At 41.9% G+C, this 17,074-nt stretch overlaps 1 protein-coding gene across 3 annotated transcripts in view; it reads right to left on the bottom strand.

The window, feature by feature from the left end:
- Positions 1-2,651: 2,651 nt before the first annotated feature.
- LOC311254034 (uncharacterized protein) overlaps positions 2,652-17,074 on the bottom strand; it is a 27,642-nt gene continuing 13,219 nt past the window's right edge. Inside the window, exons 1-4 of one of the 3 annotated variants that reach the window (XM_084384462.1) lie at positions 6,688-8,345; positions 5,391-5,536; positions 4,215-5,268; positions 2,652-3,852 (exon numbers count right to left, since the gene is read on the bottom strand). In XM_084384462.1, the coding sequence (XP_084240588.1) occupies positions 3,325-3,852; positions 4,215-4,310 (624 nt within the window). In that variant the 5' untranslated portion in view covers positions 4,311-5,268; positions 5,391-5,536; positions 6,688-8,345 and the 3' untranslated portion in view covers positions 2,652-3,324. Of the gene's footprint in view, positions 3,853-4,157; positions 5,537-6,687; positions 8,367-17,074 lie in introns of those variants that run through there. The other 2 variants (XR_014622155.1, XM_084384461.1) reach the window with 2 other exon arrangements.

The following is a 17,074-nucleotide window of genomic DNA, read 5'->3' as shown; positions in this document are numbered from 1 at the left end:
TATTTGACTGCAAAAAGGTTTCTCAAGCAAGTTTCCTAGCCTGGACTGGCTACTATTGTTCTGAAATGCTAAAAATTGACATAAGCCAGTTTTCACCCTCAATGAATTAAAGATCAGGTAAAACCTTGTTTGTCATGAAATAGATCCACATTCAACCAGTTCAGGCAAGGAAACTTCAGTGAAAGACCTTTTTTCAGTCAAATACAGCTTATGCTACACTGTAAACCCGAACGTTCAAATTAATTAAATAGATTAAGTACTGCATACTCAAAGTTTTAAAAAAGTTCTACTAACTTAATTATGTCAAGTTTGTGTAACATGTTCTTTCTTTTTGAGTAATTTATACTAATAATGTTTGATTAAATTGAAATATTTCTTTATTAAGTAAGCATAAATTAAAAACACAACTTAAGTACAAGTTAATAGAATTAAGGCCTACATATAAGAATGGTAAAGTCTTCTTATTTCTATTATTTCAAATAGGTGGAATTTAATAATAGGCCTTGTACATGTTAAAATGCAATAAAAGGGGGGGAGCACCGAAGACAGGCAGCACGGAGGACTGCAGAAAGTTGGACCTACGTGGCAACAGTCAGCCTCACTGGACTTACTGTAAGTTTTGAATGTTCATATATTGTTAATATACTAACATTTAGTTGTATTTTGGGTGCGTGTCGAAAAAAATAGCAGAAATGGCGGGTCCCTATTTTTTATGTGCTTTGCCACGCTTCCAGAAGGAAACATTGTGCTAGCAAGCCTAGCAGGTGTTCAGTTGTGTGTTACCTGTTTTAATGAGGCAGTTTAAAATGTTGGATACTTGTCCTAGAGGAGGTTGCAGGGCCGGCTCTTGGCATAGGGGGTATAGGCAGTCGACTAGAGCATAAAACAAAGTGTTTTAATCTTTATAAAATGTAATTGAATCCCCCCCTCTCATGTCTCATGGTGCAACCAACCCCGCTGTGCCCGCAGTCACACACACAGCAGAGGTGTGTGCAGTGAGATTGTTTTCAAGCCGTTTTCTTGTTAGAAATGCCAGCCCCACATAGCAAGCGGGTCAGGGCCAGATCCGGCATCAAGCCGGCACCTCTGGCCTACATCTGGCATGGCAATAGTATGTTAGCCAGATGTGGGCCAGGTCTGGCAGTGATGGCACCGTTTATGAAATGGCATGCCAAATGTGGGCCAATTGTGGTTAGGTGTATGTGGCCCAGGTCTGTACAGTAGCAGACAGGTCTGGGCCAGATCTGGCATCAAGCCGGCACTTCTGGCCTATTTCTGACCTGGTAAATAGTATGTTAGCCAGGTGTGGGCCAGGTCTGGCAATGATGGCACCGTTTATGTAATGGCATGCCAAATGTGGGCCATTTGTGGTTAGTTGTATGTGGCCCAGATACGTAGCAGACAGGTCTGGGCCAGATCTGGCATCAAGCCGGCACTTCTTGTCTATTTCTGACAAGGCAAATAGTATGTTAACCAGATGTGGGCCAAGTCTGGCAATGATGATACCGTTTATGTGATGGTACGCGATACATGGGCCAATTGTGTGTGAGTTTATTAGACCCTAGAGTGACTTTGACTAGGGTCAAAGGGGACTATTTAAGGTTTAAAAAAAAAGAGACAGGTTTTACACATTTGAATTGTTTTTTTTTTAAGTATATTTTTGGGGCTTTTATGCCTTTAATTGATAGGACAGTTCAGAGAGTGACAGGAAATGGGAGGCAGAGAGGGGGAATGACAGGCAGGATAGGGCCGCTGAATGTGGGATTCGAACCAGGGCCGCCTGCTCTACACATGGGGCGGGTGCTCTACCAACTGAACTAAACACCGCCCCAACACATTTGAATTTTAAAAAGGCAGGACAGTCCCTTTTCTTTAATAAATGATCAAAGCTTTGTCCGAGAAGGCTGAAATCCTGACATGGCCTCTGCAGTTTGTAAAGTCCCCAGCCCATACAACCTTCAGAAACTTGAAAGGTCATCCTGGTGCATGTGAGGTCTTCAAATAAACCCCTTTATTTTTATAAATTTTCACATTCTAAAAGACTTAAAGAGCATATTGCAGGTTAGACCCCCCCCCTTAAACCAATGCTTAGAAATATAATGTAGGAACAAGTTTTTCTTAAAATTATATTTATAAATATAAATTTATAAATAAGACTTCCGTTTTTGGGAGAAAATTTTACTTCCGCATCGAAAAACCCTTAACGGAAGTGACGTAGGCAGAGGGAGAGCGGTCGGTTTGAACAATAGGAAAACAATGGATTGTGGTGCTGGTTCTGACCCCGAGGGAACTTTACATGTGTATAATTACAAATACGACAGACCACAACCGTATAACTAGGAGTCCATTATGCACATTAGAGAGCAGAGAGACACCAGGAGGAGAATTGATGGCCAGAGGAGAGAGAAATTGAGCTGTGGTGTCAGGACAGTCAGTGCAGAGTTGGTCAGAGACTGGTGGCTTAGCTTACTGTATACGCATTAGCTACGGATATGCTTACATCACAACATCGTACAGATTACTACCATGTATCATGCAATAAAAAAACTAGTATTGATTATCTAATACATGTCGGAGTACTGATACTTACCAATGACAGAATATATAGAATATTTAGATTGACTACAGTAACATTATGACACAAGTTTGGTGAGAGAACATACATTTTATTAAAAACTGACTCATGAAAGTCATGACGTCAATTCTTCCCCTCAACAGCCAGCAGATGTCACTATTTTGACTGTATCGAATGCTTCGAAGCAGTGCATCATTTTCCAGGCAACTTTGTCAAAGTGGTTCAGTGCTTCAGAAAGCTTCGGTTTCACCACCACTAGGCAAAAGTTGCAATGATGGCTAAGGTGACCCATTCAATGGGTAAAATAATAATAAATAAAAGTCAGATAGCCAGCTTTACAGTGTCACATTTCATTGATTAATTTGGTGTTCCTGTTCAACCACTAGATGGCAACACCAGACATAAAATATTCATACTATTCAGTATTTTTTGTATAGCTAGGCTATTTAAATGTCTCAAATACAATAAATTTGGTTCCACAATAAAACACACATTAACAGATACATTGTCATCTAATAGTTTGCCCATGAAATCACATTTAGCACAGTCTACAATTTATAGCCATCATGGATGCCATAGCGATAATCAAATCAAATTACACTATCATCAAAACTGTAATTAATCAAAATTTTCCAGAACATATTCAGTTTATATTTGGCTGGCAATATGCAATCAATACAACTATTTACAATTCAACATTTGGAGAGTACAACATAACACAACTCACCATTTAAGAACACACTCACTCATCACTTGTATTGGAATTTAGCTCGCCTCTCTTTCAAGCAAGCAAAGCGATCAATCACCCTCTCATTGAAATCAGGCATGTTCCTGACAAGTTCCCTCTCCATGGAAAGCAGGCCCAATGCATTCAGACGTTCCTGTCCCATTGTATTTCTCAGGAATGTCTTGAACCTCTTTAAGGTGGAGAAACACCTCTCAGCTTCAGCTGTTGTCATTGGAGTGATTATGAGGATGTTCAACAGCGCCACAGTCTCAGAGAAGGTTTCCTGGAGGTTGTAGCTCTGTAGAACCTGGTACAGAGCCAGTGCACTGCAGGAGCCCCTGAAGTCTGGACTTTCGTAGATGAGAGAAAGCTCAGTCCTGAGCCTCTCCTTGTGTAGCATGGGGTATGCCCTCATGGTGGTATTCAGAGCCTCTTCAGGGAATGTTTTCAGATGCCGGTCAAACAGCTCTGCCTCTAGCAGCACGGCACTCACAAGGTAGCTGGTGAAGGAGAACCTGTCTTTGGCATGGCCCAGGATTGTTTCACAGATCTGTTAAAATGATAAAAATGTATAGTCAGTAACACACAATTGTAAAAAAAAAAATTCTACTGGTGTTGGCATGAATGTGGCCATGATCTACTGTATCTACTGTCTCACAGTTCCAAAGTATGCATTTTATTATTCATGCAGACTTATTACTGTATCCTTGTGTGAGTATAATGGACAAGTAATGGGTGAGTAAAACAAATGACTACCATCCATTACTGAATTACTGAAAAAGAGATTGTGACTTTATCACTTGGTTCCAACACTTGAGTATGCCTACATCATTGGTCAGTAGTGAATGCAGATACCTCTTTTGACAGCCTCTGCTACTCTTGTTCATAAGGCTCTCCTTGATCTTGTGGTACCTGGTGCTTCTTGCTGCTGCTGTTGAGAGGAGCTTTGGTCCCTGAAGGGAGACAGATCAAAAGTGTGAGAATATGATGACAGTATGTCAATGCCATTATCAATAATTACTCTCTTTAAAAAAAAGTAATACTAGTAAGTAATAAAAAATTGCCGCGAAACTCTTTCATTCACCAATATTTTGTTATGATACGCTAGTGCTATTCCCCTCTGAGTCCGGGGGTTAGCGGTTATCAACACCCGGGGTCTGTAGGTTGACCTACTGACCTCTGACCTGGACGATATCATCTCCGACCGCTGCCCGGCTCATTCTGATAATAATCATTCCGCTTCGGCATTCGGGTCCATTTTTAGTGCAACTAGCCAGAGCTTTAGTAAGTCTAGGTTGCGGAGAGGAAGCTGAACTTCGTCCAGCTGCTCATTTTGTTCAGACAAGTCGGACACACGCAGAAACGAACCGTAGCATTAGCGATAGCAACAAGGCGCGCCGCAGTCGGAGATGACATCATCCAGATCAGAGGTTAGTAGGTCAACCTACAGACCAACAGCTAACCCCGGACTCAGAGGGGAATAGCAGTAGCGTATCATAACAAAATATTGGTGAAATTAACGAATTTTGCGGCAGATAATGTGTTATTTAGAGGCTACATTGCACTGCCCTGTGTACTTGCATTATACAGATATACGCGGCTCTCAGCTGGATCTAATTTCGTTGGAACGACTTGTAATGACACCAAAGTTATCTGGGTGAGTAAATGATCGTATTTTATGCTAGAAATAAGGTCCAGATTGTAAAAAACGGTTATTATCCATTAATAATCAAAAGAAATATACCATCTGACCCATTTAAAAAAAAAAAAAAACAGTGTTATGAGTATGAAAAGCCTCAGAGTTATCAATGTCCTGTATCAAATCATGAATGCTGGCAGTGAATATGCCAACAGCTTCCTCCTTGTTGATCTTCTGGAGGGATCTGGAAAGGGGAGCCGCAGCAGACGAGGACAGGACAGTGCTGCACTCTCGCACTCTCAGAGAATCCATGAGGAGCCAAAAATGCTGACAGACATGAAAGACATATGTGAAAGGCAGAAGATTACAGTACATAAATAACACAAGATATACAAACTGAAATACAAGTTATGATACTTTTTCATCAGAAATCACAAGAAGACCCTTACCTGCTTTATTTTTGCACAAGTTCCCTCCTGCGTCTCAATGTTTCTTTCCGTTGGAGTTACTTACTTCAGTTTCTCCACAACAGGCTGAGCAGTTAGTAAATAGAGACATAAGCTGGCTTTGGCACACAATGAACTTGTCAGTAGCCCTGAAAAAAGAAAATTACCTATTAATTTGCACCATGACACATCTTGGGCTGTGCCTGGAAAGCTAGGATAATAAGAGGTCAATCTTTATACAAATATGTAACTTAATACATTCAATGGTTGGTTTACTACATATACCCTTGTCCAACCTGCAATCCCATACAACAGCTCTGTCACAGAATGTGTTCAAGTGTGTTAAAAATGGAGGTCAGATAGTGTTGGAGTTGTACCGCCTGTATGCATATAGATAGCATATATAACTCGAAAAATTGTATTTCCTGCGAAAATACAGCGTGAATGCTGACGGCTGAATTGATTTCGGAAATCTGCTGAATGTGCTGGAAAACACTTGCCTAATGCATAAAAAATGCATACAACTATGAGAATGAATGGTCAAGAATTTGCAGAAAAAGCTGTCTTTTTTCAAAAGCTGAAAAGTCAAAGGCGGAAAAGTAATAGGTTCAAAGAGCTTAAAAAGCTGAACATTTTGATAATTGGATGGTTTCTCTAGCTGAACATGAAGCTGAATATTTGAAAAGGATGAAAAGGCTGAAAAGCTGAAAAGTAATAGGCTGAAAGAGCTTAAAAAGCTGAACAGTTTGACAGCCAAACAGTTTCTGTAGCTGCATATGCTGGAGCAATAGCAGAACCAAAGTTGAAAATGTCCCCATAAGAATGAATGGGAAAACACCTCCCAAACTCCTGCAGGTTTAGAAAAAAGTGTAATGGTTATGGCCAAAATATGTATACAGTGAGTAACAGGAGACATTGCTGAACCATGTGATGTCTTTTTTATTTCTGTAAAGTGAAAAATGAGGGAGCCAGAGCGAGAGACAAAACCGGTACCGTCTGCTCCACTCCAGAAATTTAGGCTCAAAGTTAACACTGCAGCTTATGGGGGAGTTGCTGGAGTGCTTGTCGCTCGAGGGCTTCTACAGCCAAAAGTTTAAGTCCTACATCTGAAATAAGAACATCACCTGAAAGCCAACAAGATTTCCTACATTTCTATGTATATATTGTCTATGTGAAGTAAAAGCTGTGGGACCCAAATCAAGATGAAGAGAGTTTTTTCTCAAGTTTTTGCAGCTGCTCTCCACTCTAGCGATGATGTCACCCACTCTAGCTCACGCAAATGTTATAAAACAAGACTTACAAGTGGCTGTTCACGTTCAGCTGAGTCTCTGTCTGATCCGTTACTGTCTCCTGCCGGGGCGGCAGCACCAGCAGCTGCTGACAGACAGCGGTCCGGATGAGGCTGTCGGCACCGAAGGCACCGCACCGCACCGCACCGGGGGTTGGAGGGGAGAGGGGGGCGGGGGGTCGCACAGTTCTTGCTTCGGAATCCCAGTTGAACTCCATCAGATCGCTGGAGTGATAACCCTCTGGTTTAAACTGAGCGACACACAACCGAGTTTTTCGTAGCTGACGCAGAGGTCAAGCCCCGTCTCTTCAGCTGCACAACACGCACCCAGGCACGGAAGATAGCACCGTTTTTTTTCTGGTGGACCGGTGGACTCGATGTCGTGACAGGCTGGAGTTTGTGAAACCACCACAAACTGAATAATTTACCATGTCCATGATAACGCAATCCAAACCTGCTGTAAACACACTGACTCACGATAAGACGACCGCTCTGACAAATAGCCATCTGCTCCCACACTAAGCTATGGCAGCTGCTAGCATACAACTCCCTCTTGTGACGTAATATGACGCGATGTTGGAAAAAAAAAAAGAGAGAGACAGAGAGAGTTTTTAGGCGCTGTGCTCACTTTTTCGGTTAAATTTGTGCTCTTGTGTCTTGAAAAAACATTTCAAATCCTCACTCAACTTTTCAAATGGTATTTTTCACACATTACATTTATTTTGTAAACCAGTATAACCTGCAATATGAAAAATCCTTAGGCACACTTGTATTGGGGGGTCAACCACCGTGCAAAATTTAGGGTCTCTAGGGTCAAAGGGGGCCATTTAAGGCCAAAAAAGACATGTAAAACTGTTTAACAAAAATATCAAAACTTTATTCTAAATGAATACGATTTGAGTATGTTGCTCAGCTAAAATTGTAATACAAGAACATTTTGGTCCCATAATTGGAGCGTTCTTCGTTTTCCTAGTGGCCAGCAGTTGTGAGCTTTTGGAATAGATAACAAGTTTCAAGTCATTCAGTTTGTTGGAATGGTGAGCCTCATTTGGTTTAAAAATGTGAAAGTTTGAAGGCCCGCCTACCAAAAAGTAGATGTTTAATCAAAGCCAAACCAATGCTTATCTACTCATCTGGGGCTACAGAACAACATATCAAAAGCTCAGACTTCCACGACCTCTATAAAAAAAATGCTATAAATTTGTCAGTATGTCAGAGGGTGTAACACCCTTGGGTTTTTGAAAAGGACCTTTTTTCTAAATGACTTATATTTTGCTTTCGTATTCTTGTGTAGGGGCCCCAAGACAACCTCCATGCAAATTTTGGGGTCTCTAAGGTGAAAGGGGGCTGCATGGCAGCCAAAGAGACAGGGGGTATTAAAGGTGAAAAAACAGGATTGAAGGGATTTAGCCAGATTTTTATGTTGCTCACTTATAAGTGTCATACAAAAATATTTTTGTCCCATAATGATTAGAGCTTTCTAAAGCTACTTAGCTTTCCTATTCAAAACACTCTGTACACATTCAGGATGACAAACTCTGTTATTCCTCTTAATCTGCACACAAATGCACCAGTCTGCTTCGAGTCGGATTATGCTGACCACTGGGGCATACCTTTTATGCAAGAGTGTTACTGTTCTGTGCATGTTTAAAATACTTTTATTAAAACATGTTACTGTATATCCTACTGTATAGCCTCCCCTTTCACCCCCTCCATGCCCCCGGCTTTACTGTGCGGTCCCGGCCGGTGGAGCCCCCGCTGCACCATCCACCGGGCCGCCGGTAATGCTCCACTGTCACACCAACTGGGGTAAAAGTCCTCGCAGACATTTCATGGGACACATAAATAATCAAAGTGCACGTGCAGCTAGTGGAAACGAGCCAGGAAAGAGCATGCATGACAGCGTGACGTGAGCATTTCCTCAGAATGATTGACATGTTGGAGGACAAATAAGATGATCCACCCGGGGTGCTGCATTTGCAATGTTATAAAAGGTTGGCCACCAGAAAAATATCTATGACCCAGTAGGATTACAACCTATATGGACAAGCAAGTTAATTTTTTGCTGGAAATCCAATATGGCCACCACAATATTAGCCCCAGTATAATTGAGGTGAATAGGGCAAAAATTTAAACTAAGAGATATATCCATGAAACTTCACAGGTTGATCACTGACATGAATAAGAACATCCTTTGTATTGGAGGTTTCCATGAATATATATTTAAATATGCAAATAGGGCATTATTTGATTACATTTGCCTTAGCCTAACCCTAACACTGTAAAGTAACTCGGATTAATGGGTAGTCGGACTTTTGGGTGGTCGGACTGACGTATGCTCCCCCAATTCTGTATGGAGGCAATTTCCCGAGCAGCATCAGAAATCTCTCTAGTGAGAGGGAGAAGACAGACTTCAAAGCTAAGGCTGTTAAGAGAGGACTCAGGGTGGGGGAGGGGATGCCACCATAGGATGCCACTCAACAGGCTTAGAAACTGACCTTCAGTGTCACTACAATGAGCTGCCAGAGCTAAAATATCAGTCTTTCCTAAATATTGTCTCAATATTCAGCCTTCCATTATAAGTCATTTCTTACAAGTTACAAAATTTAATAGAAAAGAAAAATTCTAATTGTATTTTTTATTTTATTTTCAATAGTAATTTAAATATACATATCTGGTATAAAATATGTGAAAATCCCTATTAAAGATAAACAGCATTTAAAAAGTTCAGACTTGTGCTGCTCTGTATCTCAGATTGAATAAGTGCCATACTACATGCTCCTCTGAAAGTTCACAGTCAGGTCAGGTGCAAGTCAGGGTGGGGGAGGGGAGCTTTCAATGCACCTGCACCTCCAAACTCCCTCCAAAAACACTGCTGCGTTCAAGGCAGGCAGGAATTACTGATTTCCTGGAACTGAATAAATAATGATTATTAATACATGTTTAACTTCTTAATCCCTTTATGATTTGAAATTATTTGAAGATAAAAAAATATTTTAACTCATTTTTACTAATCAAAACCATCCCATGGCTTGCATGACTGAGAATATTAAGATTATTTCATTTTTAATAGGCAGTTTTCGTAGTATTCACTCTGCTTAAAACTATATTTGAAGTAATTATTTAATATGGGAGTAATTACCTCAATCTGTAGTATTTTTACATTGAAACATTTGATAAAAGTTTCCTTTCAATTTGAGGCCATAACAGTAGTGAAGTTTCCCACTGCCTGTGAATGCAATCGGAGAAGCAGATCGTGCAGAGAAGTTGACTGAGGACTGGAGGTATGTTTGCGATACTATTTTTTTTAAATTAATTTTTGCATGTTATCTTGTCGACATTCAAATTACCCCATTTACTAAATGTTTGAAACCTTAATTACTATCGTCTATTGTATCCTCGTAGCATGAAGTCCGCGAATAAAGCCAAGCCGTATTAGGTCGATTGTAAAGTTACAAAATACATAAATTACGAGATTGAAACAAACAGTGAAAGTTATTCAGATTTTAATGATTAACATCTGTGATAGACTGCCATGAGCTGTTCTCATGGCACAATCCTTTGTGCATATGGTGGCATGCAAGGTTAGCCACAACCACTAGCCACAGCTGTAGTCACCATGGATTTTATTTCAACCAGTATGTAACAAATTACATTTCCATGCTCAACGCTTTTTTTTTAAATGTCGACTTACTCGATTGTGATTTTATACAAAGACGTATTGAAAATGTCAAGATTAAACTCTGCAGGGGACGTCGGCGCCGTTTTGGGAGGAACGCGCATAGTCAAAAATGACCTCCTAGTGTTTACCAAACCACACCTTGACCTTGTTGGAAAGCGTCATGAGGTCAAAGAAAGATGTGAATGAGAATTCAAAAGGACTGAACCTGTTGCGGTGCTCAGAGAATCCGACTACACTATGTCTTCGGGTGTTATTGACATGGTCTGCGAAGGAACAGAAGCACATGGCTAATTCATATGCAAAATAATGTCATCAGACTGTTCGGACCTTCTCTTGAATTATAAACTGTAATTATAAACTTGAGAGGCAGAAGAAACTTTCCTGGAGAAATATACTTAACCATGGGCGAAACTTTAGTTTCAGAAGTGGGGGGGACACAAGTAGGAACGGCAAATTTGTGTACGCATAGCGCGTGTTGTGTTCTGTAACGCTGTTACGTTGGAGTGTCACTAGATGGCACCACTGAATAAGACAGGACTATGTATGTAGGTGAAGAGAAGAAGAAGGAGCTGTTGTTATGAAGCTGTACTTCCTGCTGAAGATGTTGAGTAAAGTCCCTTGAGCTTACAAGTTGGTTTTCATTCTTCACTACACCACAGTGCGCTCGATTTCTGCCTGCGTAGAGCTTAAATCATGCCATTTCTATTTAACCCTAGCCTACTATTTTGTCATTAGCCATACTGCCAGTGGCGGAGCGTGGGTCTCAGCACAGAGAGGGAGGAGCATTCTCGATGGGCCCTTGTGATAGTTATTTAAACATTGCATTTATTCCATTATTTAAACATGCTAGTCACACTAAATATTTCTGCAGAAGACAATGCCACAGATCACCCCCTCTGACACACACACACACACAGGTCACTGTCTGAGTCAGTGGCTACCATGTCTAAGCCATGTAGCTACCATGTTAATTGTAGACTGTCTGTGTCCATTTAATGTTTGTGTTGTACCAAAGACATGGTAGCTACTGACTCAGCCAGACATCAACCTGCTTGAGCTTTCAGCACCATAGACAGTGTTGGTCACAGACTGACAGTCAGACACAAATCAACTCAACTCAGTAACCAATCACACAAGCAGCTCCATGGCTCCATGTTGTCCCTGTGTGATGTTCAGGACAGGTGAGGACAGTCTGAGGACAGAGAGCTCTGAGGTTGAAGTTTATAATTATGAAATGCACCGTGAGACTGTGACAGGTCTGTACGTCTTGACCACATGTCAGCTGTTCAGCTGTAGTAGAGGAAACTCCGCTGTTCTCAGCTCCACCGCAAGGAGCGCTTTTATTTTTATTTTTATTTATTTTTTTAATTTAGCTCCGGTAGCGACCCGGCTGAAATGCATGAGGATGCGCGGATCCGGTGTATTTATCAAGGCTTGGTCATCCTGCTGAGGCACCGGGTTGGTTTGAGCTGCGTTCATGAAGCCAGTCTTTAATCTCGCGTCTCCAACTTGTTCAGAACGCTGCTGCCCGATTTTTAACAGGCACGTCCAGGTGTGAACACATTACCCCTGTGCTGTCGTCACTCCACTGGCTTCCAGTTCGTTTTAGAATTGATTTTAAACTTTTATTGTTTGTTTTTTACTCCATTAATGGCCTGGCTCCCTCCTACCTGTCAGAGATTTTAACTGTCCGCGATCATGGCAGGGCCCTCCGTTCTTCCGGCCAGCTCCTGTTAGAGGTACCAAGGTCAAGACTTAAACAGTGGGGCGATCGTTCTTTTGCTGTCACAGCTCCCAGGCTGTGGAACAGACTGCCCCCTGACATTCGCACCACTACTGACCTCAGCCTTTTTAAATCGAAGCTGAAGACACACTTTTTTAGATTGGCATTTAACTCTGACTAGGGTAGTCCTGCTCTTAGGTGTACTTATTTTGCCTGTTTTTTACTTAATGCACTTTTGGAGGGCCTTTAACACCCTGCAGCACTAGTAGTACTTTCTTGTGTTTTCTTGCAGCACTGTAGCACTTTCCTGTGTTTTTTATGTATTGCTTTTATGTATTATTTTATTGTTTTGATGTAAAGCACTTTGGGTACCGTCTGGCTATTGTAAAGTGCTATACAAATAAAATGTGATTGATTGATTGATTGATTAAGTTAGAGGCTACTTTCAAACTCGTTACTCACTGGTCGTCAGCGTTTTAGCGATCGTACAGCCTGAGGCCAGTATACAACAGGTAACGGTGTTGTTGTCTCTTTTCACCTCCTCTCTTCCTTGTGTGATCAGTGCGCTGCATACACGTTTTAAACAGAGATGGCTAAGCGCCTGGTTTAACACATTAGTTAGCTAACGTTAGCTACAATAGTGTATAGAGTAAAGTTAGAAATACCAGTAATGACTAATCAACCCACATTTTCTTTCTTCCTTTTTAGTCCCGTTCCAAATAAGGACTTTAAGTTGAGCTGTCGGCTCCTTTTCATCTTTTTGCTGCTGTGCCGCGTCCTGTCTGTGTCTTTGATTGAGCACGTAGTGTGAGGGGGGCTTCCGAGCGGTCAGTTTACGCAGGGTTTCTTGTTGTTTTGCAATTACAGCCTGTGCCTACTGTTAGTTTTCAAAGTGTAAAAAGTGGGGGGGACAAAAACATGATTTTGAAAAGTGGGGCGGACATGTCCCCCCTGTCCCCAGTGGAAGTTGCGCCCTTGTCTTCATAGCAAACAAGTTTTTACCTGGAATTTAATTCATTAAGGGTGAAAACTGGCTTATGTCAAAAATGAGCATTTCAGAGCGAGAGGAGCCTGTTTCTGCACTGTACAGTAGCCTAAGCTGAATTTCACTGAAAAAAGGTCTTTCAAACAAGTTTTCTATCCTGAACTGGTTGAATTTGGATCTTCTTCATGGCAAACGTGTTTTTACCTGGAATTTAATTCATTAAGGGTGAAAACTGGCTTATGTCAAAAATGAGCCTTTCAGAGCGAGAGGAGCCTATTTTTGTCTAAGCTGCATTTCACTGAAAAAAGGTCTTTCAAAGAAGTTTTCTAGCCTGAACAGGTTGAATTTGGATCTTCTTCATGGCAAAGGAGTTTTTACCTGGAATTTAATAGATTAAGGGTGAAAACTGACTTATGTCAAAAATGAGCATTTCAGAGCGAGAGGAGCCTGTTTCTGCACTGTACAGTAGCCTAAGCTGCATTTCACTGAAAAAAGGTCTTTCAAACAAGTTTTCTAGCCTGAACTGGTTGAATTTGGATCTTCTTCATGGCAAAGGAGTTTTTACCTGGAATTAAATTCATTAAGACTGAAAAGTGGCTTATGTCAAAAATGAGCGTTTCAGAGCGAGAGGAGCCTGTTTTTGCACTAAGCTGCATTTCACTGAAAAACGGTCTTTCAAACAGGTTTTCTAGCCTGAACTGGTTGAATTTGGATCTTCTTCATGGCAAAGGAGTTTTTACCTGGAATTTCATTTATTAAGGCTGAAAAGTGGCTTATGTGAAAAATGAGCGTTTCAGAGCGAGAGGAGCCTGTTTTTGCACTGTACAGTCGCCTAAGGCTGAAAAGTGGCTTATGTGAAAAATGAGCGTTTCAGAGCGAGAGGAGCCTGTTTTTGCACTAAACTGCATTTCACTTAAAAAAGGTCTTTCAAACAGGTTTTCTAGCCTGAACTGGTTGAATTTGGATCTTCTTCATGGCAAAGGAGTTTTTACCTGGAATTTAATTCATTAAGGGTGAAAACTGGCTTATGTCAAAAATGAGCATTTCAGAGCGAGAGGAGCCTGTTTCTGCACTGTACAGTAGCCTAAGCTGCATTTCACTGAAAAAAGGTCTTTCAAACAAGTTTTCTAGCCTGAACTGGTTGAATTTGGATCTTCTTCATGGCAAAGGAGTTTTTACCTGGAATTTAATTCATTAAGGGTGAAAACTGGCTTATGTCAAAAATGAGCATTTCAGAGCGAGAGGAGCCTGTTTCTGCTATGTACAGTAGCCTAAGCTGCATTTCACTGAAAAAAGGTCTTTCAAACAGGTTTTCTAGCCTGAACTGGTTGAATTTGGATCTTCTTCATGGCAAAGGAGTTTTTACCTGGAATTTAATTCATTAAGACTGAAAAGTGGCTTATGTCAAAAATGAGCGTTTCAGAGCGAGAGGAGCCTGTTTTTGCGCTGAAAAGTGGCTTATGTGAAAAATGAGCGTTTCAGAGCGATAGGAGCCTGTTTTTGCACTGTACAGTCGCCTAAGGCTGAAAAGTGGCTTATGTGAAAAATTAGCGTTTCAGAGCGAGAGGAGCCTGTTTTTGCACTAAACTGCATTTCACTTAAAAAAGGTCTTTCAAACAGGTTTTCTAGCCTGAACTGGTTGAATTTGGATCTTCTTCATGGCAAAGGAGTTTTTACCTGGAATTTAATTCATTAAGGGTGAAAACTGGCTTATGTCAAAAATGAGCATTTCAGAGCGAGAGGAGCCTGTTTCTGCACTGTACAGTAGCCTAAGCTGCATTTCACTGAAAAAAGGTCTTTCAAACAGGTTTTCTAGCCTGAACTGGTTGAATTTGGATCTTCTTCATGGCAAAGGAGTTTTTACCTGGAATTTAATTCATTAAGACTGAAAAGTGGCTTATGTCAAAAATGAGCGTTTCAGAGCGAGAGGAGCCTGTTTTTGCACTAAGCTGCATTTCACTGAAAAAAGGTCTTTCAAACAAGTTTTCTAGCCTGAACTGGTTGAATTTGGATCTTCTTCATGGCAAAGGAGTTTTTACCTGGAATTTAATTCATTAAGGGTGAAAACTGGCTTATGTCAAAAATGAGCATTTCAGAGCGAGAGGAGCCTGTTTCTGCACTGTACAGTAGCCTAAGCTGCATTTCACTGAAAAAAGGTCTTTCAAACAGGTTTTCTAGCCTGAACTGGTTGAATTTGGATCTTCTTCATGGCAAAGGAGTTTTTACCTGGAATTTAATTCATTAAGACTGAAAAGTGGCTTATGTCAAAAATGAGCGTTTCAGAGCGAGAGGAGCCTGTTTTTGCACTAAGCTGCATTTCACTGAAAAAAGGTCTTTCAAACAGGTTTTCTAGCCTGAACTGGTTGAATTTGGATCTTCTTCATGGCAAAGGAGTTTTTACCTGGAATTTAATTCATTAAGGGTGAAAACTGGCTTAAGTCAAAAATAGACGTTTCAGAGCGAGAGGAGCCTGTTTTTGCGCTGTACAGTAGCCTAAGCTGCATTTCACTGAAAAAAGGTCTTTCAAACAGGTTTTCTATCCTGAACTGGTTGAATTTGGATCTTCTTCATGGCAAAGGAGTTTTTACCTGGAATTTAATTCATTAAGGGTGAAAAGTGGCTTATGTGAAAAATGAGCGTTTCAGAGCAAGAGGAGCCTGTTTTTGCACTGTACAGTCGCCTAAGCTGCATTTCACTGAAAAAAGGTCTTTCAAACAGGTTTTCTAGCCTGAACTGGTTGAATTTGTGTGGCGGAGCGCTGTTGAACGCCCGTCATTTCCTGACCGGCGCGCTCTCTCTCTCAGAGAGTGCCGGTGGGGCGCCTCATTGTTCCGGCAGAGCCAAGCTCCTTATCACCTGTTTCCCCGCCGGCCGCATGTCGCGGTCCAGCAGTGACATAAACTTTTTACCCTGAACTCTGTTCTCCCCTCCGTGGGTTGTCGAGGGTGCACACTCGGCGCCTACGCGACACGTACACACACACACACACACACACCTACACACATGCTCACCTGCTGTTGCTGCGGAGGTCTGTCTCGGGTTCACGGGCCGAACCGAGGCAGTTCCGGGCCACGTCATAAGTAGCGCACTGTGGCGTGCTTCCATGGGTCAGGCGACCATGGACTAAACTATGTGTGTTAATTGTTTTGAAATATTGTTAATGTATGTGTTCTGTGGGAAAAGTGGCACAGCCATATGAGGGGTTATTAGTGCCACAGTACTGGGGTTATATTCAAAGGGGTTCTGTTAGTTTTGTGCTTTGTTTCCCAGTTTATGTTTCTTAACCCGTGTTTTGTTAATTGGTTTGCCCGGGGGAGGGGCCAAGGGGGTTTTTAAAGAGAGCTCGGCTCACTTGAAGGAAGGATTCGGCTGAGTGGCATGTGGATAACAGTTGCTGCCTGTTCCTTGTAAATATTTTTTTTACTCTGTCATATTGTAAATATTCCTGCGTTTTTTTTGTTGCTTTGCCACCTGTGGGTATTTTTGTCTTTGGGTTTTTGGTGTAATAAAAAGAAAATCACCAAACTAAAGTTTGCCGACTGGGCCATCATCTTTCCAAACCAGCGTTTCAAAGTATCGAACCCCGACATTTGGTGTCAGAAGTGGGATGGCCAGTCGACGAGGGCGCATCCGGTACACAGGAAGACGGGTACTGGGTTGCGCTCACAAAAGGAGGAACCAGTGCAGGACAAAGATGGCGAGGAGGGAGCCTGGTCCACAGCCGAGGAGGACGAAGGGGGTGCGGCGGCCCCAGTCCGGCAGGCCGGCCCTGGAGCTCCAAGTCCAGGAGAGGAGCTGGTGGCGGTCATGAGGACCTTCCTGGAGGGACAGCAGAGAAGAGAGGAGGGGTTCCTGGCAGAGCTCAGGGGACTCCAGGCTTCGTGGCCAGCCCCGCAACTGGATCAGGCAGTGGCAGGGCCGAGGCCGGTAGCACCTGTCCCTGCACCTGGGTCCCTATCACCATCTGAGAGGTCGCTGATGAGCCTTAGAATGGACTTACCTACACCTG

The sequence above is a fragment of the Pagrus pagrus genome (genome assembly GCF_965226575.1).
Source record: "Pagrus pagrus genome assembly, contig: HAP1_SCAFFOLD_166, whole genome shotgun sequence".
In the NCBI taxonomy this organism is placed as follows: Eukaryota; Metazoa; Chordata; class Actinopteri; order Spariformes; family Sparidae; genus Pagrus; species Pagrus pagrus.
This window is presented reverse-complemented; position numbering and strand designations above follow the sequence as displayed.